This window comes from Babylonia areolata, chromosome 8, assembly GCF_041734735.1.
Source record: "Babylonia areolata isolate BAREFJ2019XMU chromosome 8, ASM4173473v1, whole genome shotgun sequence".
In the NCBI taxonomy this organism is placed as follows: Eukaryota; Metazoa; Mollusca; class Gastropoda; order Neogastropoda; family Buccinidae; genus Babylonia; species Babylonia areolata.
The window spans coordinates 23,344,604-23,369,603 of NC_134883.1; the positions used below are offsets into that span (position 1 = coordinate 23,344,604).

At 43.7% G+C, this 25,000-nt stretch overlaps 1 protein-coding gene across 1 annotated transcript in view; it reads left to right on the forward strand.

The window, feature by feature from the left end:
- Window positions 1-21,094, forward strand: part of LOC143284666 (uncharacterized) — a 35,587-nt gene extending 14,493 nt beyond the window's left edge. The window contains exons 3-7 of the mRNA XM_076591581.1: window positions 4,053-4,204; window positions 6,246-6,311; window positions 6,584-6,703; window positions 15,202-15,334; window positions 16,725-21,094. Of these exons, the coding sequence (XP_076447696.1) occupies window positions 4,053-4,204; window positions 6,246-6,311; window positions 6,584-6,703; window positions 15,202-15,334; window positions 16,725-18,439 (2,186 nt within the window). The 3' untranslated portion in view covers window positions 18,440-21,094. The remainder of the gene's footprint in view (window positions 1-4,052; window positions 4,205-6,245; window positions 6,312-6,583; window positions 6,704-15,201; window positions 15,335-16,724) is intronic.
- Window positions 21,095-25,000: the final 3,906 nt, after the last annotated feature.

The following is a 25,000-nucleotide window of genomic DNA, read 5'->3' on the forward strand; positions in this document are numbered from 1 at the left end:
GATTTTATTTGGTCACGTACTTGCAGCTAGCCAAACAACTCAATAACTGTTTAATTAAGCGTTTCTGGCCAACCAGTCCGGATGTCACCGGCACACCCTCCCCCCACACCCCCACCTCCCACCCCCGCTCCTCCCCACCTCGGTGTCTGGGCCAATCAGCACGTGTCTAATTTGGGGACCGATCGTTTTCTTCGTAGCTCGTGTCATTCTGTCGATGCGATTTATTTATTTATTTTTTTTAAATATATATTCGTGGTCTTCAAGTGATTGATTTATCGCAGTACATGGGTATATAAAGATAATGGTGAGAAGTGCACAGTGTCTCAAGACAATGCTTGGTCTGGAAGCAAGGAGCCGCTACTATTCCAGCTTGCCAGTGTGTGTGTGTGTGTGTGTGTATGCGTCGTGCTGAATGTACCATGCTGGCACACTGGACCTCGATTTATTTTTTTGACCTGCTCAAAAGTACAACTTAAGGCCATGTAAAAATGGGGGAAACGAATGGGGGAAAGGGGTGGGGGATTTAGGGAGTGTCGGTAGTGGAAGGGAAAAAATGTGTGACTCAACTTTGGGACCTTATGTAAGACGTCAGTCCGCCTTCCTTGATCCAACGCCAAGACTGCCACAGCTCTGAGTATGAAATTGTGTGTGTGTGTGTTTGTCGCGTGCGCGCTCGCGCGTGTATTTATGTGTGTGCGGGCGCACGCGTGCGTGCGTGCATATTTGTGTTGAGTGTGTATGTGTTGTGTGTGTGTGTGTGTGCGCGCGCGCGCGCGCGCTCGTGTGTGTTTGTATGTATGCACGTGTTTGTGTTCACTACCCCCCCCCCCCCCCCCCCAGTTTTGTCTGGACTAATTATTTAGTTTTGTTTTATGTGAATGTTTTACACAAACATATGGCAGCTCTCATAGACTGATCAAGCACGTTGGGTTCATGAGAAGGTCAGGCATCTGCTCTTATATATATATATATATATATATATATATATATATATATATATATATATATATATTATGTGAATCAGTCCGCACGCTTTGACACCTCCTTGAAACTGAAATCGAAACTGTCATTGTGTGTCCTACACGCATGTGCACGCGTCTCTGAGTGCGTGCTTGTTTGTGAATGTGAGTGCGCGCATGCGCGAGGGAGAAAAATAGGAAAAGGGTGTTGATCAACAAAAAAAGAAGATAACCGTGACCATTAGGCTAATGAAACAAAAACAAAAAACAAAAACAAACAAACAAACAAACAAAAAACAAAAACAAAAAAACCCACCAAAGGTGGCATGTTGACATGAGCTGGTCTCCCGACCTTTGACCGCAGCCGTCGCCGGAGACATTTCTGGTCACAAGAGTAACCACAAACCCAATCACTGGAAAACGGGGCTGTGGCCGTTGTTTGTCTGGACAGTAACAACCCCTTCCTCTTCCCCACTCCCCTACTCCCCTCCCCCCTCCCCCCTCACCTGCCCCTCACCTCTTAAAACGTACAGGTCTCACAGTCCCCTCGACCGCTGGACCAAGGTGAAAAAGAGATTAGTGTGGCATGCGTTTGGAGTGGTATTTCGCTGCTGATATACCTTTTGTGGGGTTTTTGTTGTTGTTGTTGTTTGTTTGTTTGTTTGTTTGTTTGGGTTTTTTTGTTGTTGTTTTTTTTTTGTTTTTTTTCTAGCGGTGTGATTTATTTTGCCGAACAAAAGTAATACAGTGCCATAGAGGAAGACGTCAAGAGAAAGAATTGGGACTGATAATCCTTAGATCGAACCGTTAGGGTTAAAGGGTGTAAGGTCCCATGGCCTTATACGGCCACCGGGGCTGTGAAATATCCACAGTGTATAAAAAAAAAAAAGGCGGGGCCCAGTCCTCTCCTTCCGCAGTTTCAAATAAAATTAAATAATTTTTGCGCAGATAAATAAACAAAACGGTCGTACACGTAAAATGTTACATGTCTGTCTGAGTGTGTATGTGTGTGTGCCTGAAATCTGATTGAATGACACAGGAAACGAATGATGAGCGCCCAATGGCAGTCGTCAGTCGGCTTTACCGAGGTAGGCGGCAGCCTGTTGTGCAAATGACCCCGAGTTTGTAAAGCGCTTAGAGCTTGGTCTCCGACCGAGGATGGGCACTATATAAGTATCCATGTCAGTCAACTAATCGTCCTCAGCCGCAGTCAGGTTACCCATTCACATCTGGGTGAGGTAAGGAAAATCGGATTAAAGTACCTTTCCCAAAGACACGAACACCATGCCGAAGAAGGGTCTCGAAACCCACATAACTGGTGAACACTGGGCAAGTCCAAAGCACAATCGATTCTGCCATGGCCGCCCGAATCGTCAGCTCTGTCTCATGTCGGGGAGGCGACAGCCCATCATCACGACAGCCCATCATTGAAGAGCGAGTGTACTCTTCAGCAGCAGCAGTCAGAGGGTTTAGCGAGTTTCGACAGTGGGCAGTCAGTCGGCAGCACACAACACACAGAAAACACACACACACACACACACATACACGCGCGCGCACACACACACACACACACATGCACGCACACGTATGCGCTTATTCATACACACACGCACGCACGCACTGACACACAAACACACACCACACCACACACACTCTCTCTCTCTCTCTCTCTCTCTCTCTCTCTTTCACAGACACACACACACCATTGAGCTGCTAACACCTATTTAAAGCTCAGGACCACACACACACGCGCGTGCGCACACACATTCATACACACACGCGCGCACACGCGCATACAGAGCAGTGAGTGGGGGTGGGGAGGACCTGAACTTCTGCCGATCTCAGCTGGTGGTGGTGTCCACATAGGTCAGGGGGTCGTCGGTCCGTCAGTGACTTGGGAGGGAATGTTTGAGATTCTTTCCTTTCGTAATATGTTTTTCGGCGAGCGGGAAAAAGAGGAGAGGGCAGGGTAAGGGGAGGGCTAGAGGCGTTGAGGGTGACAGGGGAGGAGGGTTCAAGAAAGGTCAATAGAGAGAGAGAAGTGATTGTTGATCAGCTCGCTCAGTGACATTTTCCATATGTTTTCACGCTTCCAGAGCTTTTCACACACAAACACATACGCGCGCGCGCGCGCGCACGCACCCCCCCCCCCCCCCCCCCCCCCCCCCCCCCCCCACACACACACACACACAGAAAGAAAGAGAGAGAGAGTATTTTCTTTTTCTCTTTTCTGTCCTTCTCCACCGCTGACCACAACAACAAACGGGTTGTGTGACCTGAGAACAGGTCTGCTGAGTCAGTGCTGACCCTGCCGGTGTTGTTACTCCATTTATTTCGTTCAGTTCCTCCTCCTCCACCCTCTCTTCCCCCGTCCCCACGTTCCTTCTCTTTCCTTACCTCTCCATTATTCATCACATGCCGTTCTAGCCCCCACCCCCACCCCCTCTTCTGATCCTCACCCTCACCTCTCATCTTCCTATCACCCAGCCATTCCGCATTCCCCATTTATTCTTCTAGCTTCGCCTCTTATTGTTATAGTGAGGATAAGTTAGTCACTTAGTGCCGTTGTTGTTTTGAGAAAACGGCACAGCATAACACAACACAACACCACACCAAGATAAAACAAGATACCGCACCAAAACACAGCTCATTGCAATAATAGTAATGATAGTACTGATGATGAAAAACAACAACAACAAACAAGAATACACAATGCAGTACAACGTGGTTTTTTTGTTGTTGTTTTTTTGTTTTTGTTTTTTTTGTTTTGTTTTTTGTTGTTTTTTTTATTCCACATAACGGAATTTGTACTTCAATGTTTCATTGAGGTTCCTTCCTTTTTGTTACTGTTGTGTGTGTGTGTGTGTGGATAGGTAGATAGATATATAGTTGTTTTTTGTTGGTTTTTTTTGTGGTGGTTTACATATTGTTTATAGCATAATTACTGCTGAGGGCATTAAAACTCATCATTGTCATTCTCTCTCTCTCTCTCTCTCTCTCTGTGCCCCCACTCTCCATCCCCTTTCTGTCTCTTTCTGTCATTATAGGTCGATGGTTTATTTATTCATTGTTGTCTGTTTTTTTGGTTGTCAGTGTTCGAGAAGAAGGACCGCATCGTGCTGGTGATGGACTGCGCGCTGGGCGGGGAGCTGTACGACCACCTCAACACCCACCGCCACATGTCTGAACCCAGCACGCGGCGACTCTTCAGGCAGATCGTCTCCGCTGTCCACTACATGCACCAGGTAGACAGCGAGAGTGGAGAGAGGGAGAGATGGGGTGAGAGAGAGAGAGACTCAGACTCAGACAGAGGGTATGGTGAGAGGGAAGAGATCAAGTGTAGGGCTCTTGGGAAAGAGAGAGAGAGAGAGAGAGTAGGGTGAGAGGGAGGGTATATAATGTCAGGCTCTTACTCATGCGTCTGTATGCAGAGAACTAATGCTTTTGAAAACGCATCCGTGAGAGTACACACACACACACTCACGTGCGCGATCACATTCAAACAAGTGCACACACATATTTGCACACATACGTATACACACATATACTTACATGTACACAAACATGTGCATATGCTCATGTATGCATGCAAACATGCACACATACATGCACATGAATGCATGCACATATGCAAACACACACAGAGATATACATGCATGTGAGCACTCACATATGCACACATAACACACAAACATACAAATACCCCCCCACCCCCACCCCCACCCCCACACACACACACACCACACAAACACACACACACACACACACTCACACATGCACATCACATACAAACATACACACTCATATACTGCACATCATGCACACACATAGGCTACATATGCACATTCATGCAGCATGCAAACACCTGTGTTCATTATTATATACGAATCTAGCCATTCTCACACCCTTGCATGTAGAGCTGTATGCAGCAGAGTGTTATAGCATATGTGCAAGTGCTGACACACATGTGTGCAAACTAGCATCATAATCATATTCATACATGCAACATGCCTGTGGACTCAAGGCAACCCCCACCCTGCACCTTACAAACAGCTCCTGCCTCTCCGTCTCTCTGTATCTGTCTTTAACTTCCAGTCTACTTGTGGCTTACATCCTGTGTGTGAATGTGTGTTTGTGTGCATGTGTGTGTGTCTGTGTGTGTGTGTGTGTTGTCTGTGTGTGTAAGTGCGTATATATGTATCTGTGCATTTAAAAGGGAGAGGCAGAGAGAGAGAGAGAAAGAGAGAGGGGACCAGCACAATTTTTCGTTCAGGCCCCCAGGGACACGACTTGAAATTTATGGACGCTTATAGTTATAAATAGACATGGTGTAACACCCATCATTTTATTGCATGTGTTCCAACCATTGACAGATTGCACAGCCAGAGTTCATTTTCACCTTATGATCATGTGATCAGAATATGAATGTGATGCAGCAGTTATGATAATCTTTCTCACAACACTCGTGGTAATTTCAGTCGGTACTTCCTGAATTAACAGATATGACTCCTTGTGTGTGTGTGTGTAACAAGGTGGCAGAATGATTAAGACACTGCCAATACAGTATTTGTGAGGGTCTGGGTTTGAATCCTGCTCTCACCCTTTCTTCCAAGTTTGACTGGAAAATCAAACTTAGTCACAAGTCATTCGGATGAGACGTTAAACCAAGGTTTTGTATGCAGCATGTGCTTGGCGCACGGAAAATGAAGCCATGGCAAATTCTGTAAATGAAATCCACACTGATATGTACACACATTTATATGCATGCACTTTAGGCTTGACAAGCACGTTGGGTTATGCTCCTGTCAGGCATCTGCCTAGCAGATGTGGTGTAGCGTACATAAATTTATCCTAATGCAGTGGCGACTCATTGAGAAACTGAAACTCTGTGTGTGTGAGTGTGTGCATATGTGTGTGTATACATGTTTCTTTGTAAGAATGTGTGCGTGGGTGTGTGTTTGTGTGTGTGCGTGCGCACACACATGAATTTGTACTATGTGTGAAGGTAAGAGGGAGAGAGAGAGAGTGTGTGTGTGTGTGTGTGTTTGTGTGTGAGTCTCTATGTGTGTGTGTGTGTGTGTGTGTGTGTGTACTTTTTTGTAGAATTATATACTTTATACAGTGTGTGCATGTATGTTCATACATTGATGAGTCCATGTTACAAGCTGATACATTGATTTTTTTTTTTTTAATTGAAAAGTTGATTGAATCCATTAGTAGACTGAATGATTTTTATTGAAAAGTTGGTCAAATTCATTAACAGACTGACTGATTGATTGACTGCAGAATTCCATAGTCCATCGAGATCTGAAACTGGAAAACATCATTCTGGACAGTGAGGGCAATGTCAAGGTGAGAAGCCCCTGAAACGTTTTGATGAATAGAATGCGTGTGCACGTGTGTGTGTGTGTGTGTGTGTGTGTGTGTGCACTTTAATAGATTCTGATTCTTTCCTTTTTTATTTGTTTTTAAATTGACTGATTTTTTTCTCCAGATTCATATAACTCATTCCGTGCTGAAATGAATCGTTGATTGATTGATCTGGTTCAGATCTGTAGCTTGAGATGGCAGACAGTGTGAGTGGGTATGAACTATGATTTATTGACTGACATGAACGATTTCAGATTGCTGACTTTGGCCTTGCAAACTACTTCAGCTATGACCAGACCCTCAACACCTTCTGTGGCAGTCCTCTCTATGCTTCCCCAGAAATCGTCAACGGCAGACCTTACCACGGGCCTGAGGTATTTCATATCTAAGATTAGAGCACAATAACTTCATTATCTGTAAATAGGAAAACTGGGCCATGAGTCAACAACATAGACAAGTAGGGTTGATAAGGAGGAAGATGGCAGAATGGTAAAGACATTTATCTGCCAATACAATATCCCTGAGGGTCAGGCTTTGGATCTTGATTTCTCCCTTTCTCCAGAGTTTGAGTGGAAAATCATTCTTAGCATGTAGTCTATAAGGTATTTAAAAAAAAAAAAAAAAGAAAAAAAAAAGGGGGGTGTGTGTGTGTGTGACAGCCTTGGTTCTTTCACAACAGGATACAAAAACAAGAGATAAAAACTATGAACCCACTTGGGAGAGAAGTTGTGTACTTCGACTGCTAAAGTCTTCAAAGCAACTGAAAATAGCAGCAGTCACAAGTGCAGTTTTCTGGCTGTTGAATAAAATAAAAACAGTAAAAACAGGTACTAGATATGTGATAAAGACTAATATATGTGTATAAGATATAATAGTAATATATAATGATATAACATATGTATAATCATAATCATAAATGTATAAAACCACCACCCAACCCAAGTTTCAAAGGTTACAAGTTAAACCAAGACTGGTTTTTGTGCATTTTCTACTTATTTTTGGAAAACGAAGACATCTGAGCTCGAATTTTATTATTCACTCTTTAATAGCATATGTATCATCTAGCAAGCCCTTTAGACTTGTGGTCTCGCATCCATTTAAATTTTTTTTATATCTTTAGGTTTACTATTAAGAGTTAGAGTGACTCTGTGAGATATATATGTATGTATATATCTAAGACACTCTTAAGACCAAGTTATTTTCATAACCGGCTGCCTAGCTAAGTAGAGCTGGCTGAGATCTGCCTTTAGGGCTTATTTGTTACCTATATCATTCAGTCAGACTTCAGTCACACGGTCACACAGACACACACACACACACACACACACAGATGTATATAGGTCCAATCTACATCTATGGGACACACAAACATGTATATATTGTCTGTACGTACACACACGTCAGGTCAGATAGATATATCTGCTTCTGGTAACCTGGATCCCAGTACTACCTGTCACAGGGTCAAATTGCTGGCGACTAAACCAGCACCCCCACCAGTCCTCTCAGGAGGATGGTGAGGAGGGTGGCTAGACACCCTGGTGGAATTAAATGACCCATCAAAGGACGCCAGCTCTGGAGAGCTGCCTGCGGCCACCTAGCTAAGGGAGTAAACCCTGACAGAAAATCTGGTGTGGGGCCCCTAAGGCAGTTGGATGGCAAACTTTGTCACTTTCCGGCAGCTACTGCGGCCGCTTTGGCACCAAAATGTAACAGCCTTGCTGTTCCTTTGGATCTGTCAGCGAGGTGGAGAGGGGGGACAAGCTGCATGGGCAACAGCCTGTCTTCCATATTACATTGCCCAGGCTTATATCCGTCCATACAAAACAAGGGTGAAAGGAGCAACTGCAACAACTACAGAGGCATCTCACTTCTCAGCATTGTAGGTAAAGTCTGTCCTTGGGTCCTCCTAATTCGCCTGCAGAAACTGGCCACACGTGTTTACCCAGAATCACAGTGCGATTTCCGAGCAGAGAGATCCACGGTAGACATGATCTTCTCCCTTCGCCAAATCCAGGAGAAGTGCAGAGAGCAGAGGATGCCCCTGTATGTCGCACTCATTGACCACACCAAGGCCTTTGACCTAGTCAGCAGAGACGGCCTTTTCAGGGCTCTTCGAAAGATCGGCTGCCCCCCCAAACTGCACAGCTTGATTGAGTCCTTCCACTCCAACATGAAAGGGACGGTGCAGTTTAATGGTAACCTCTCCAAGCCCTTCGATGTACGCAGCAGTGTCAAACAAGGCTGTGTCCTCACCCCCACCTTATTTGGAATCTTCTTTGCTCTTCTCCTGAGACATGCGTTCAGCACAGCGCAAGAAGGGATCTACCTGCAGACCAGATCAGATGGCAGGCTCTTCAATCTCACCCACCTCAGAGCAAGGACAAAAGTCCGCGAAGCCCTCATCAGAGACATGCTCTTTGCTGACGATGCCGCAGTTGTGACCTACACCCAGCGGGACTTGCAGTCACTAATGGACCGCTTTTCCCAGGCCTGCAAAGATTCCGGCCTGACCATCAGTCTCAAGAAGACAAATGACCTAGGCCAAGACACACCATCTCCTCCAGCCATCACAATTGATGACTATGAGCTTGAAGCCATCCATCAATTCACTTACCTTGGGTCCACCATCACCGACAACCTCTCCCTTGACACCGAGATCGACAAGAGGATTGGAAAGGCAGCCACAACGCTAGCCCACCTCACACAAAGAGTGTGGACAAATCCCAAGCTGACCACGAAGACAAAGATGGCTGTATACAACGCCTGCGTCCTCAGCACCGTGCTGTATGGCAGTGAGGCGTGGACCACACATGCTCGTCAGGAGAAAAGGCTCAATACCTTCCACCTGAGAAGCCTACAGCGCATACTCGGCATCTCCTGGCAAGACAAGGTGACAAACACCGAAGTCCTGACTTGCGCTGGCCTCCAGACTATGTATACCATGCTGAGACAGCGTCGGCTGCGCTGGCTGGGCCACGTTCGCCACATGGAAGATGGTCGCATCCCAAAAGACATCCTTTATGGAGAGCTCTCCACAGGGCAGAGAAGCTTCGGCCACCCACAGCTGAGATACAAAGACGTTTGCAAACGTGACATGAAGGCACTTGAGATCAACACTGAGTCCTGGGAGGACCTTGCAGATGACCGCAACAGATGGAGAAGCACTCTCAAGAATCAGCTACGGATTGGTGATGACAAATTGTCAGCTACTGCAGCAGAAAAGCAAGCTCGCAGAAAAGGGACGGCAGCCAACAGACCAGCATCAGCTTACACATGTGACTGCTGTGACAGAGACTGTCTCTCTCGCATCGGTCTCTACAGTCACAGGCGACGCTGCTTGGTCCAAGTAGACAGCCCAATTAGACATTAGGTCGGATATACTCTATCCATGGTCAGCCATGACCGAAGGAGGCCTACTACTACTACTACACACACACATACGCACACATATGATATATATACATATATATACATACATTTATAGAGAGAAAATCCCTCCCTTGCCCAACCTCTTTTGCCAGGGTAGAGAAATGCACTGGTATTGAATGGGAATGAAACGTGATGTACATGTTATATTTGGACAGGAAAGGGGATTAGGGATGGATGGAGGTAAGAGTTGAGTGGACTGTCCTGCTGGCTTGTGTCCCTTAGGGTCAGTTCACTCAATGTGAGGGACTTCTTGGTGTTGTGAAAGTTTCATTGTTGAAAGGGGTGGAGTACGTCCTGGAAATGGGAGGATAGGGAGAGGGGTTGTCGTAGGGTGGGGGGATTGGAGTGTGGGGGGGAGGACAGAGTGTGTGTGTGGGGGGTGGGGGGGATGTGAGGGGGGAGGGTAAAGAAAGAGAGATGTCACTGAGCAGGGAGGTATAGGACGTTATCTTACTTTCACCATGGTCAACAGCCTGTGTTTTCGCAGCTGACATCTATCAGACTCAGTTGATACATTGTTTGCGTTGGCCAGCAGAACTGCTGGTCAGGCCATGTGTACTCACACAGTGTTTTAGAACACTCACAACCTGATAGTGCTTTGAGCTTTTTGAGTGCATTGGGACTGTTAAGGTGCACAGTTCAGAACACTGTTTGCAGCTAGGTGGGTTACAACAAGAAGAAGTTTATTTAGCCACTGTTTGAATATATGTAATTATTTTTGTCATTATTATACCAGTCGTTCATTTCAAAGAATTATGTACAAGTAAACAGTACCATTATGAGACTCCAATTTAAAGTATAAAACTCCAACAACAGTTTAGCAGCTTTCCTATATGTCTGAATATAATGCTCAAAATAAAAGGTTATTTTAAAAAAATGTAATAAGATAAAATCCTGTAATCAATCAAAGAATTTGTCACAAAACAAGTCTGACATTCAGTGAGGATTAATGGATGGAGAGTTTTCTGATTTTCCAGACAAACCAGCTAAAACACCAGAGCCTCCTTAATGTGTACATGTACTCAGATCAGAACTCTTACAGTAATGATTCATGATCACTTTGAACATTTCATGGGATATACTTAAATAGAAAGGGGAGAGAGAGAGTGTTTGAGGAGGGAGAGGTGGATGGGTAGTGTGCGAGTGTATGTGTGCACACATGTGTGTGTGTATGCATGCGCCTACATGCAAGTGTGCATGTGTGTGTGTGTGTGTATGTGCATGTGTGTGTGTGTGTGTGTGTGTGTGTGTGTGTGTGTGTGTTTGCCTTTGAGAATGAAAGGGACAAAGAGATGGATGGCAGACAGGCTAAGAGATAAACAACTAACCACATTCCTTGAGAGAGGCAGGAGAAGCAGAGAGAACCAGAGGGAGAGAGAGAGAGAGAGTTTGGTAATAAAAACAACAACAACAACAAAAAAAAGGTTGTAGATGGAACTCAGGTGAGCTACGTCTGTGAGGGAGCTGGAAAAAACAAAAAAAGTGTGGTAGTGTATCCATGTTGTTGTCAGCCAGCAACACAAGTCTGACTCATCCTCTCCCAACCCCCAAACACACCTACACAGGCTGGCATGGCTGATGTATGACCACCTGTGTGACTTACATGGCACCTGCCCCCCTCCACCCCCCACTTCCTCCCCCATCCACCCCCCACATTCTTCCATGCCCTGTCTCCAACACCACGTTCTCCTTGTATCTACTGACTGTCCACATTGTGTAGGGAGACAAAAAAGAACTATCACCAACAGCCGCAGGTCAGCCCAGAGGTCCTTCTTCTTTTAAGAATACATATGTATCTTATTGTATCTATCTATCTGTCTGTCTATATCTGTATGCGCGCGCGCGCGCGCGCGTGTGTGTGTGTGTGTGTGTATTACAAACCATCAAATGCCATCATCTGTGAACTAAATACCCAATCTCTGCTCTTTATCTCATGTACCTCATACAGGTGGAGTAGTGGTAATGCCGGCCCCTGCCTAGGAAGTGTCTTACTTAGTGTCCGGGGTTTGAGTCCCACATACAAGACAAGGATTTTTATTCCCCCCCCCCCTCCCCCCCATCCGCTTAATCTTGAGTGGTATTCATCTGAATGAGAATATAAACTAAGGTCCTCTGTTAAGTGCGCACTAAGCACATGAAAAAACAACAACCAAAAAAACAGTTCATACTTACAAAAGTGTTGTCCATGGCAAAATCACGGAGGAAAATCCTCCTTGATGGTGGAACAAATACACTTGCAGACAGAAAAAAGGAAGTTATGAAGAGTGGCACTTAATTGCAATGACAAGCTCTCCCAAGCCCAGATTTCACACAGAGAAATCTGTTGTGGTAAAAAGTAATATAATGCAAACAAGGTTTACCCTAAGTTCTACTGCCTGTTCACAGTAGAAAGAAAAAAAACAACATCACCAGCAGCCATAGGTCAGCCCATAAACCAGTGTTATATTTCCCAGTTTATTTATTTATTTTTTTTAAAAGATAAACAGATACACACACACACACACACACACACACACACACACACACACACACATTTTTACACACACATTCCACATAAAATTTTCCAGACTTATTTAATTAACAACCTGCTCAGAGTGTATAGTGAGCTTAGTACAGAACTCAACAACCAACACACACACTCTTACGAAACCGAGCCCCTCACAGCAAGCATGTGGGTGCACACAAACCATTAGCTGGGGTCAGAAGGTATGTGGCTTCGAGGGAAATCAAACAGGCTGACAGCCCCCTTAGAGATAAGCCAGATGAAAAGGGGCTAACTGCTGCTGGATACAAACCGACAGCAATATCGGTGACCGACCCAGCGTGTTGGCAGAGGGAGAGAGTTTAAGGGGTCGTGTGGGGACACCAGTGGTCCTTATTCATTCCTGCTTCACCAAGCTGTCATCAATCTTTCTGCAGTTACTGGCTTCCCTTCTTTTGGGGTGTAGTCTGACTTGACCTGTGTCATTCGACAAAGCTTCGGCTAGACTGTACTGAGATGGCAGAGAGAGATTAAAGGAAAGAAGAAATCATGAAATATAAAAAAAATCAGAAATAGAGAAGAAAAAAAAAACCGCCAACTTCTTCTCTATCAGTTTACATTTGCAGACCAGATGCAAGGTACATTATGATGAAATACTGTCTGTGGATAAGAAATTAACAGCACAATTGCTGAAAAAAGGCAATGCATAAGAATATTGACATAACGTCTTTGAATGCAACACAGAATCTGATAGGATAAAAGTGCAGTAAATGATAAGACACTTAGAAATAAAAATGCTTATCACAGTGCAAGATCTAATTGGAATACATGAAGTTGGATTGGCAGTTAATTTTTTTCACAATTAAGTGTGCATAGTTTTGCTTGTAATGGTAATTAATGGCAATTAACTTTAAGAAAATGTAATGCTTCACATAGACGGGTACACACACACACACACACACACACGTCTCTCTCTGTATTCATCTCAGGTTTGGTATATATATGTGTATGTATACAACATGTGTAAACAGATGTGTACAGGTTGGTGACCTTACATTAAAATTTGGAGTTCTGTCTCTGCCTGGCACTGTCTCTCTGTCTCTTTCTGTCCCTCTGTCTCCTTCTCTCTCTCTGTCTCTCTCTGTGTGTCTGTCTGTCTGTCTGTCTTTCTCTCTCAAATTCTTTCACATTCTGTGGAACTGTTTTAGATAAATGATTAAAACATTGGACTTTAAATCTGATAGTCCTAGGTTCAGTTCCAGTCAACTGTGTTTCCCAAGGACACAACACCTTGCCAAAACGGACCCTGAGCACTGGTGGACAATGGATCAAAAGTCCAACCCCTAACTCATTCTGCCATGGCTTGCCAGTATGGCAGGGTGAAAATGGCCATACACATAATAAAAGCCCCTTTGTGACATGTATACAAGTGAATATGGGAGTTTGCAGCCCACGAAGAAACGCAGAATGAAGGGAAGAAGTAAAGAACGGCCTGACCTGACCTGACCTGACCTGCCCTTTGAGATGGGCGGTGGTGGGCACACCCATTGGCCTTCATTACTAACCAGAAACAGTATATATATATATATATATATATATATATATATATGTGTGTGTGTGTGTGTGTGTATATATATATATATATATATATAAATACACACATCTCAGTGGGCAAACCACAGTTGGACTCGAGCCTGTCATGCCTTGAGGCGCAGTCAGGTGTCAGGAAGACTGCTGTCACTGGAGAGAGACAGTTCGGTCCTCCCCTTGACGATAGAGACACAGTGCCCCCGGGGGCATGTCACTTGATGGGGAGGAGGGGGGATGGAGGGGAGAGAAAGGGGAGGGGAGAAAGGTTGGTGACCCTTTGCAGCAAAAGAAAAAACAAGATATTTCCTTTAAAGTTAGGAGGAGGTTGGATGAGTGTGTATATGTGCTTCATGTGTGGTGTATGCATGGGTTTATATGAAAAGGCATGTTTCTGTGTACACACACACACACACACACAATACACACACATGTACTCAATGCATGAAACACAGATGGATTGAGTGATAGGAAGGTATATAGATACTAAGATAGATCGGGTGTATCACTGTATGTATATGATACATCCAAAGACAAAATTGGGCTGGAAAACAGACAGATCTGTGCACATGTGGGCATCTCTTTTTCTTCTTTTTTTAAAAATATATGTAAATTTAAAAACTCAAGAAAATGAAAATTATAATTGTGTTTTGGGGGGGAAAAAAAGACAAAAAAAAGACATGTCAGTCAGTGCAATCACTTCTTCAGAACTATCTGTCGATCAGAAATTCAGCAAATAACAGGTGAACAGATGGGCAAATAACAGGTTAACAGGTGGCATTTTTTGTGCAGTGTTTTTGTTTTTTGTTGTTTTTTTCAAGCTGTTCTTGATGTTGTTTCTCGATATTTGACAACAGACAAAAGTATACATGTGTGATGTGTATGTACGTAACATTCTTGTATGTTACTGTGTGGAATTTTTTCACGGTTTTCACACACACACACACACACACACACATTTTTTCACATTCCCCCCCCCCCCCTCCCCTTGATTGAAACAAACTGGTACGCTTTCAGGACCTGACCAGCATGTTGTCTCTGTGTAGGTCAGGCATCAGCTTCGTTCTCCCCCCCCCCCCCCCCCCCACCCCCCCAACCCCCTCCCTCTTCTCGGTTATTTTTCCTTCTTTTTTTTATCTTTTTTTCTTCAAATCGGATTTGATGTAATGTATCTGGATCAGTCATCAGTTACTCTCCTTGATACTGTAAACTGAAACAGAAACTGTGTAAACTGAAACAGAAAACTATGTAAACTGTAACAGAAACTGTCCAAAATAAAACTGAATCTGTGTAAACTAAAACATAGATTATCTAAACTAATACAGAAACAGAAATTGCGCAAACTGAAAATACTGAAACTGTGTGTCTTTCCAGGTGGATGTGTGGAGTTTGGGTGTGGTGCTGTACACTCTGGCCTATGGCGCCATGCCTTTTGAGAGCTCCAATGTCAAGGTTCTTCGCCAGCAGATCTCTGAGGGCCTCTACGCCGAGCCAGCACAACCCTGTGGTTAGTACACACACACACACACACACACACACACACACACACACACACACACACACACACACACACACACACACACACGCACAAACACACACACACTCATGCATGCTTTAAAAGACTTCAGCACATACACATGCCCTCACATGCACACATACACACACATACACATGAACATACACTTACACATAAACACTCAATTGTTTCTCACACTGGTTTACTTTTGACTTGGAATTACATCATTATTAAAATGAAACTACCTCCTCCAATCCCCCCACCCACCCACACCCACCCCACCCCCACCCCCCACTCCCCCCGGGCCCCCTTCCACCCCTAAACCCACGCCCCATATTCCCCACATAATATGTAAGTGCTTTGAATACTGTTTCACTGGGGATTCAAGTAGTTGTGTTTGTGAGGTGGGGTGAAGAGTATATATTTTTCTTCTCTTGCCTCCACTCCTCAGCTCACCTCCCCCTCGCACCTCACTTTCTCTTACCTGTCAGTTTTTCTCTGACATATCAATTTATCAAGCTATCAAAAGTAAATGGGCAAAGGGGAGTAACTTGCAGTTTGGCCAATGAAGAAAGCCACATATAGAGCACATAAAACGGACAAGCACTCAAGTGAACACTCACATGCACATGCACACGAACACATTTAAGAAAAAAAAGAAAACAAAAGATTCTTTCTAGACTTGCGTGTAACTCATAACTGTGAGTAACTGAAGGTGGGATGGGGGAGATGAGGGGGTTGGGGGGGTGGGAATAACCCTCACAAATAAACTGTCAGTTGCAACATGTTATTGGGTGTTACTTACTCTTTATCTGACTTTATTATTCCCTTCTTTTCATTCCTCATCTTTGTATTTATCTTTTATTTTATCTTGTTTCTTTCCCACATTACCATAAGATAGTTGCTACATAAATAGGCCATTGAATCAATTAATCAATAAAAGAATAAATACAAAGTTCACTGAATATTGTTTGAGTCAGCTTGCATTCATTGCCTATGGTTTTGAAAGTGCAGAGAATTAAAACCCACTACTTTTGCATTCATAATTTCGTGCAGCCTGTGCTTTAACAGGGCAATGTGATGTAACAAGTCTGTATTCTGTAACGAGTGTGTGTGTGATGTAACAGGTCTTTGTGCTGTAACAACTATGTGTATGATGTAACAGGTGTGTGTGTGTGTGTTTGTGTGATGTAACAGATCCCAGATTTATCAGGACAATGTGTTGTTACACATATGTGTGCTATAACAGGTCTGTGCACTGTAACAGGTCTATGTTGTAACAGATGTGTGCGATGTAGCAGGTCTGTGATGTGACATGTCTGTGTGATGTGACAGGGCTGAGAGGACTGTGTGATGTAACAGGTGCCTATGTTTGTCACAGGAGCAGCAGGCCTGATCCGTCACATGCTGACAGTAACCCCTGCTCGCCGCGCCACTATGTGGGACATACTGAACCACTGGTGGGTCAACCTGGGTCACGAGCAGACCCCTGATGGACGCTGCTATGATCCCACGCTGCAGCCCACAGGTCGCACTTCCCACCGCACACACAGCTCTTCCTGTGACCTGGAGGTTGGAGGTGGCACCCCCAGCCAGCAGCCGAGTGTGGTGTTGTCTGGTGGCAGTGAAGTGGACGTGAGTGTGCAGCAGCCTCCAGCAGGTCTCCATCGTGTGCCTGGGGCTCGCAGCAGTAAGAAGGTGGCCAGGACCACCACTGGTGATGGTCAGGTGTTGAACAGTGCAGGCTGTCAGCCGTCCTCAGCCGGCTGTGAAGGTGCGGACACACTGCTGATGTCGTCATCTCAAGGCATTGGGCCAGGTATCGGCTGGACGTCAGGGCCCACTGCCCCCTCGGCGGACAGCAATGCTAACCTTCAGCCTGTGAAGGTGGACAGCTCCCCTGTCATCTTCCACGGAATGACTGCCAGGGTGGACAACGCTGACCACGCCTGTGCTGTTGTGGATAACCGTTCTCCGTGTACAGATTCCCTCAGGGTCCATGATACAGATTCCCTCAGGCTCCATGATGCGGAGCCAGAACTGAGGGACAGAGAGCAGGCGCTGAACCCTGGTCCTGACAGCAAGTCTGGGTCGCTGGACAGTGACAGGGTCGCAAGTGTCTTTGACTCGGACAGGAAGCCCAAACGGGGCATCTTGAAACGCAAAGGTAAGTTTTCAGGAGGGGACAGTGGCTGTTGCATCATGGGTGAGGACGTCAGTCACAGGCCTGGGGAAGACGATGGTGTCAGCAGCACTTTCCTCCCCTCTGTCCCTTCCCACCCTCTGCCCTCCATGCCTTCAGTGACCAGGCCATCCCCTTACAGCACAGCTTTCAGAGATCTCGCATCAGATTCCGTCAGTGCCAAAACATCATTGTCAGCCCCCCACAACAGTGGAGGTTTATCAGCTGCTTCCACAGCAAGTCCTTGCCCTATCCACTATGGCTGTGTCCCCATCACTTCTTCCAGCACCCCATCCCTCACCGCTTCTGGTGGAGGGCCGGGCATCTCTGTGGATGATGGTCGCTGTCCCCCCGCCAGCATGTCCTTTGGTCCCAACAGCCAGACTCCAGGTGAGGGAAGCTGCCACTTGCCACCCGCTCCTGCCAGCCATTGCAGCAGGGTGTGTGTGCCAGACACCCCACCTCCTGGCGCTGTGTGCACGTGCCCGGTGGACCTTGACCTCACCAAGGTTGTTCCCCGCCGCAAGGGCATCCTGAAGAACTCTGCCAACAGGAACTCGCTGCTGGACGACACGCGCAAGCGACTCAGCGTCAGCAGCCTCAGCTCCAATTCCTCGGCCGACATCCTGGATCTGTCCTATGACAGCGCTGACGGAGACCTCTACCTGGTCAGGTGTCGCTCCTCCTCCATCGGAGCGGGCAGTGGGCGCCCTCTGTCCATGGAGGCTGGAGATCGAAACAGCTTCTGCTTGGACGGGGAGTTCACGGCCCTAAGCCTGGAGGGGATGGCTGGGGAGCTGTTTCCTGTGGCAACCCCACCCTTTGAGGACTCCATCATGAACTGCACTGAGGCCAGGCAGGTGGTTCAGCAGGCGTTCGCTCTGATCAGTAACAACCAGAACGGAGTCAAGTGAAGGGAGATGCGAGGCCTCCATTTGAAACTGTAGTCATCCGTAGGCTTTCATGGTCCTGTGTATCTGAATGGTCTGTTGTGTAGCCTTTCATAATGTCTTTTGTCATCTGAATGGTCTGTAGTATAGCCTTTCATCACCATCTGTAGTCAACTGAATGGTCTGTAGTGTCGCCTTTCATCACCATCGGTAGTCGTCTGATTGGTCTGTAGTATAACCTTTCATCATCATGTCTTTAGTCATCTGAATGGTCTGTAGTGTAGACCTTTCATCATTAATTTGTATTCCTCTGAATGGTCTGTAGTGTAGCCTTTCATCACCATCTGTAATCATCTGAATGGTCTGTAGTGTAGGCCTTTAATCATCATTTGGGTGAGACGATAAACTGAGGTCCTGTGTGCAACATGCACTTAGCACGCATAAAAGAACCCACAGCAACAAAATGGTTGCCCTGGCAAAATACTGTAGGAAAATCTACATCGATAGGAAAACAAATAAACTTGCAGGCAAAAAAAAAAAAAAAAAGAGAGAGAGAGAAGAAAAACAAGTAGCGGCGCTCTAATTGTAGTGACACACTTACCCCTGGAAGAGTAGCCTAAATTTCACACAGAGAAACCTGTTGTGACAAAGAGCAATACAATACAATACAGTACAATCATTTGCAGTCATCTGAATATTTGAAGGCCTTCACCATCATCAGTTGTTATCAGAATGGTCTGTAGTATTGGCCTTTTATCATCACCTTTAGTCATCTGAATAATCTGTAGGCCTTCTTTATCATCTCTGTCAGTAGTTGATAGGTCAGTCAGCCCAACTTTGGAATAAGACATCAGCAGCTCTGACCTCCGAGGTTTTCATGTTCTCTGTATATGATGGTTTCTGACTGCATTCTTTTATACTGATGATTTACTGGCGTTTTCCTGTACATATCACAGAGGATTGCATGGTGACTGTGACTGTGTGTGCATAAGTGGTTAATGTTCAAGAGATGTCTTCATGAAGTGCCAAATATTATTTGAGTGATATCATGATGGCAGGATAGCCATGATAGAGGGAAAAGGGTTAACAGTATTTTATACATGTAAAGGTTTTAGCCACTTAATCCATGTTTGTGCCTTGATTATGGCTTATTTAGATTAGCTAGAAGAATGCTTTTGGCTTGGTGGCACAGAGAGAGAGTGTGTGTATTGAGTGCACAGGCAGATATGATAAGAATGTGTTATTTGTGCTATCTGATACAGTTTCTGTGTGACAACACACCTCACAGGGGAACAGAAACTATAAGGAATAGACCATGAATGAAAGGATAAGAGAGTTTATAAACATGAGCGAACAATGTCTTGTTTTACCGATGGAAAGTGTCCTGTCACTCGAAAACTGTTACCCATCATGGACAAATTAGCGAGCTGTCTTGACGCATTTCTGGACAAGCAATATCTGCTGAGTTGCTGCCCCTGGACTAAGCAAAACAAAAACAGTGCAGCTGGTTCAAGCAGGGCATTTGGTTTAATGATTACTGTTGTTTACAGCTCTTGGTGAATATAGACATTTTCAGTTGGCTTTCAGTATGATAATCCTAATCAAAGAAGAAACAGAAAAAGAAACAGTTTGTTTCAGGATAGTCAATATAAGCTACGCTGAAGTAGAGACAGAGGGAAAGAGCTGATGATTTTTTTTTTTTTTTTTTTAACTCATGACACTGCTCAGAGGTGCTGTATAAGCAAAATAATGCAGTTTGTGGAGGAGGAGTTTTGTTGTTGTGCTTTTCTTTTCTTTTCTTACGTATTCAACAGAGTCAGCGTTTACCAGCCCATAATCTGAGATTATTTTTTTTCTTTCTTTTCATCATATAATTCATGTCTTTTTATTGTCCTTTGTTTTCTGACAGCTTATGTGCTTGTGCAAGCACACCATAAATCAATTTATAATGTTCATTTTGTTGGGAAGAGATACATGTAAAGAAAATCAGTTGATTTGTAATGATTGGGAAAATATCAGTCAGTCAGGTCATTGGGCCCTAAAGTTTACGAATCTGATCTCATGTGTTGAGTGTGCATGTGTCTGAGAGACTGAGAATATGTATATACATAATTTGTATGTATGTGTGTGTGTGTGTGTGTGTGTGTGTGTGTGTGTGAGTGTGTGTGTGTGTGCACGTGTGATTGTGACAGTGAAAATGTGTACATACAAGAGATTTGAGTGAGTATGTGTGTGTGTTATTCATGTGATTTGAATGAGAAAGAGAGAGAGAAAGAGAGAGAGAGAGAGAGAGAGTGTGTGTGTGTGTGTGTGTGTGTGTGTGTGCATGCACATGTGTTGTTTGCTCTGTATGTGAGTGTGTGTGTTTGTGTGTGTGTGAGTTTGTGGGTGCATGCACATGTTTTGTTTGCTCTGTATGTGAGTGTGTGTGTTTGTGTGTGTGTGAGTTTGTGGGTGCATGCACATGTTTTGTTTGCTTCACCATCTTGTGTTTCTCATCACATTGATTCATGTACAGTTGTCTGATATTAGCAGTGATGTACATACTAAGATATACAATATCAGAGTCTGCCATCCACATTGACAAAAATGTTACTGACATAATGATTACCTCTGTCATAATATTGTTCACATCTCTGACATTTGTTAAAAAGGGAGGAAAAGAAGGGATTGTGAATGGGTAGGTTGGGAGGGGTGGGTTGCACTTGCAAGAGAGGGTCTGGATGGGGGGAGGGAAGAAATGAAAATGAAGCTAAGGGGGGGAGGGAGGTGGTGAGGGGGCAAGACAAAATTTAGCTTGACAATAATGAAAGCAATTGTTAAGAATGAATGATGTGTGTGCCCAAAGTGTGTGTGTGGCAAAGTGAAGACTGTGTAAACCAAGCTTGACAAATATAACAGCAATGATTATTTAGAGCTGTACATGATATACTGTCATTGTCATTGTGTGTGAAGCAAGGTTTCTTTATAGCAGCATGCTGTGTGGCAGCTTGCTTGTGATGCCAGCATATGGTATGAACTGTAGACAGACATCTGTTGTCTTTTGGAGTTGGGTTTTGTTGTTGTTGTTATTGTTGTTTGTGTTTTGTGTGTTTTTTTGGTTTTTTTGTTTTTGTTTTTTTGTGTGTGTGTGTGAATACTTGTGTGTACTTGATGTTGTATCACAGTAGCATAATGTATAGGCCTAAAGGACGTATTTGGTACGTGTGTTTGGTATAATATGTGATATGTGTATCTGTGTGAAAATGTAGGTGTGTCGGTGTGTGTGTGTGTGTGTTTGTGTGTTGTGACAGCCTTGTCTTCAACAGTTTTCATGGGCAGTATGATAGCATTGCCACACTGTGTGAAGACACACAAAAATCAGTCAACTCTATATCTACACTAGCGAACTGACATTCAGTTCACTCAGAAACACTCAGCCGCACACACAAAGAAAACCAGTCCATACATCCTTCAAAGAAAAGGCATATCTGAGACTGGAAATTACATGAACAGGTAATAATATGGTTGTCCGAATGAATGAACAAAAATCTACTTTCACTCAAACAAGAATTATAATGTATAAGCCATGGGATCTCAAGACCTGTTTGAAGTGAATGCAAAATGCTTAGGATAAATTTAATCAAACTAAAGCAATTTTCTATAAAAGTGAGATACAATATATATCGTTTGTGGTTGATTATACCAATAATATTGACAAAATTAATGATAATAATGTTATTTTAGTGAAGTGGTGGCTTAGTGGTAACACCCCACAAGGAAGCAAGTGCTTATGGGTTTGAGTCCAGTATATAGACCAGGGTATTTATTCTCATCCCTGCCCCCCTCCCTGCACTGGACCTTGAGTGGTGGTCTGGGTGGCAGTCATTCGGATGAGTCGATAAAGCAAGGTCCCGTGTGCAGTTTGCACTGAGTGCATGTTTCAAAAGAAACTGCAGTAATAAAAAGGGATGTCCCTGACAAAATCTGTACAAAAATTCACTGTGGTTGTAAAACGGACACACTTGTAGACATAAAAAAGAAAAGTCAAAAGAAAAAGAAAATGAAAAGAAAAAAAATTTTAAAAGGCGGACACTGCACTGTGGTGACATTCTTCCCAGGGAGAACAGCCCAGTTTTCAAATGGAGTAATCTGTTCTGATGAAAAGTAATACTACAATGCAGTGCGATATGATACGATACAATATAATACGATTCCATGCGATATGATACAGTACAATACAATACACTGAATGAGAGATGGACAGGGGTGACAGGCTGACACAGGAGTTCTCATATGCAATCTGTGCACAATGTCTTGTAATGCTTTCGACCTTTCGTTGCTTAGTACACACACAATATAAGACAGGCACATTCCATCGCCATTATTGTCAAGTTTCTCCGTCAGTTAATCATCACATCACATGCCTGGAAGAGATGTGTCAGGTACTTTATCGAAGCATGAACTCAGCATGGTGCTCGGGCCTTTTGAGTAGTGCACATGCCTTTCTGATGCGGGCCTGCCCTTTTGGATGGTATTGTTTGTTGTTTTATTTATGATTCAGTTTTTGCAGGTTCATATGAATATCATGTATTTGTTTTAACATTTTCTTATTTTATTTATTTTATTAGATTTTGTTTGTTTGTTTGTTCGTTTGTTATTCATTCATTCATTTATTTATTTGCATTTACATTGTTTACTTTGAACATAAAGATTATGAAGATCCCACCTGCCACTCCCTATTCCCCCTACAACATTTGGAAGAAGTATACATACATCTGGAATATGGGCATTTGTGTATCAAGTATGCACATGGGTATAAGGAAAGCAAAGTACATGCCCATGTTGTGTTGACATTTTAAAGACGTATGTGGATTGAAGTCTTGAAAAAAAAAAAAAAAAAAAAAGGACGCTGTGTATGTTTTCATGCATATACTACTGCTTTGATTATGTTTGTGAGAAAGCACATTCTCACTCTCAGGCCTCAAGAACAGAAGACAGCTAATAAAACTCCATAATCATTTGACGCTGGAAAGGTCTGTGACTTGGATCAGGGATGGAACAGAGGACAGGGAGTGATGAGTGGAGTGCAAGGGAGATAATTAATCTGGTATAGGACTGTGTCCCATGAAGCAAAAGTAAAATGAATCTGTAAACAGCATTCTTCTTCTTCTTCTTCTACTTCTTCACTTTTTTCTTCTTATTATTATCATGATGGTAATTGTTGTTGGAGCTGCTAATATTATTTTATCGCCATTATTATTATTATTATTATTATTATTATTATTGTCCTTATTATTATTAGTATTATTATTGCTGTCATTATTATTGTTTATTAGTAGTATGGCTGGCTTCTTCAGCAAGACCCATTGATGCTTGATTTTTAACAATTGGTGTCTGCTTGGTGCAGTTTGCATCACATTCACAGAGGTATGCTCAAGAATCACATATGTGCTCCAAAGTTGACCGCATAAACCTCTGTGCATCACAGACTGGTTTTCTACGCACCATCCCTGCGAGAAAAGAATGGACAAAATCATCTTTGCACACATGGGATGTAGCTTTTATTTCCATCATTCAGTGTTGTATACGATGTATGCAGAAGATTGAGATACTTCTCAACATGCTGCTGTGTATGTGAGTTGTGTACAAAGTAGTTCAGAAAGAGAATAAGAAGTTCTCTCGTTATTTGCATTGTGATTCAGCAATAAGAACTATATAAATCTATGCAAGGAAGCAGTCATCAAGCCTTGGCCAGGATGAGCATTCATATATAATCTCCAAATGACTTTGAAGGGTATCAGATGATACACCTCGGTTAAAAGATATATAATCTTTGTTGAAGGTTTACAGAATGCTGTATGTTTCATGTTCATATGTGCTTCTTCTTTTTTAAGGCTGCACAATGGTTCAGGCGCCTTTGTTTTTGTAATTTTAATGGAGGAAGATTCATTGGAACAGATCATTTATAGTGGTGCTTTCAGTTGGTATTGGTATTGCCTTTAAAAAAAATTATTATAAATTTTTTAACAGTATGGCAGTCAGGAATTGCAGCAGTGTGTACTTGCATGTATGCCTGTAGAAATGATTGAATCGGATGTTGAAGTCATCTGAACATGCTGCCTGTTTGGAGCTGTTGTGATTAAGAATGTTCTGTGTGTGTGCGTGTGCGTGTGTGTGTGTGTGTGTGTGTGTGTGTGTACACGTGCATGTATGTGTGGTCTCAAATATAAAGTGGAGTGGCACTGATTTTATCTTTATTTGAACATTACAGTGTTTGCATGTTGTATCTACTGTTCACAATAAAATGAAAACAGTCTTCATGTCTGCCATGACTTTAAGTGTATTGCAAGGGATGTGACATTTTTAATAATCCTTTAGACAATGATTTATCTGTCTGTCTCTGTGTCTGTCACACACACACACACACACACACACACACACACACACACACACACACACACACACACACACACAATCTATGCAGCACATATTTACACATACCTGTGTATAACTACATGAATTAAATGAAAAGACTTTAAAAGAAAGAAAAGAACACATGTACACATGCATATGTATTGGCATCCACTTTTTCACACAAACTTT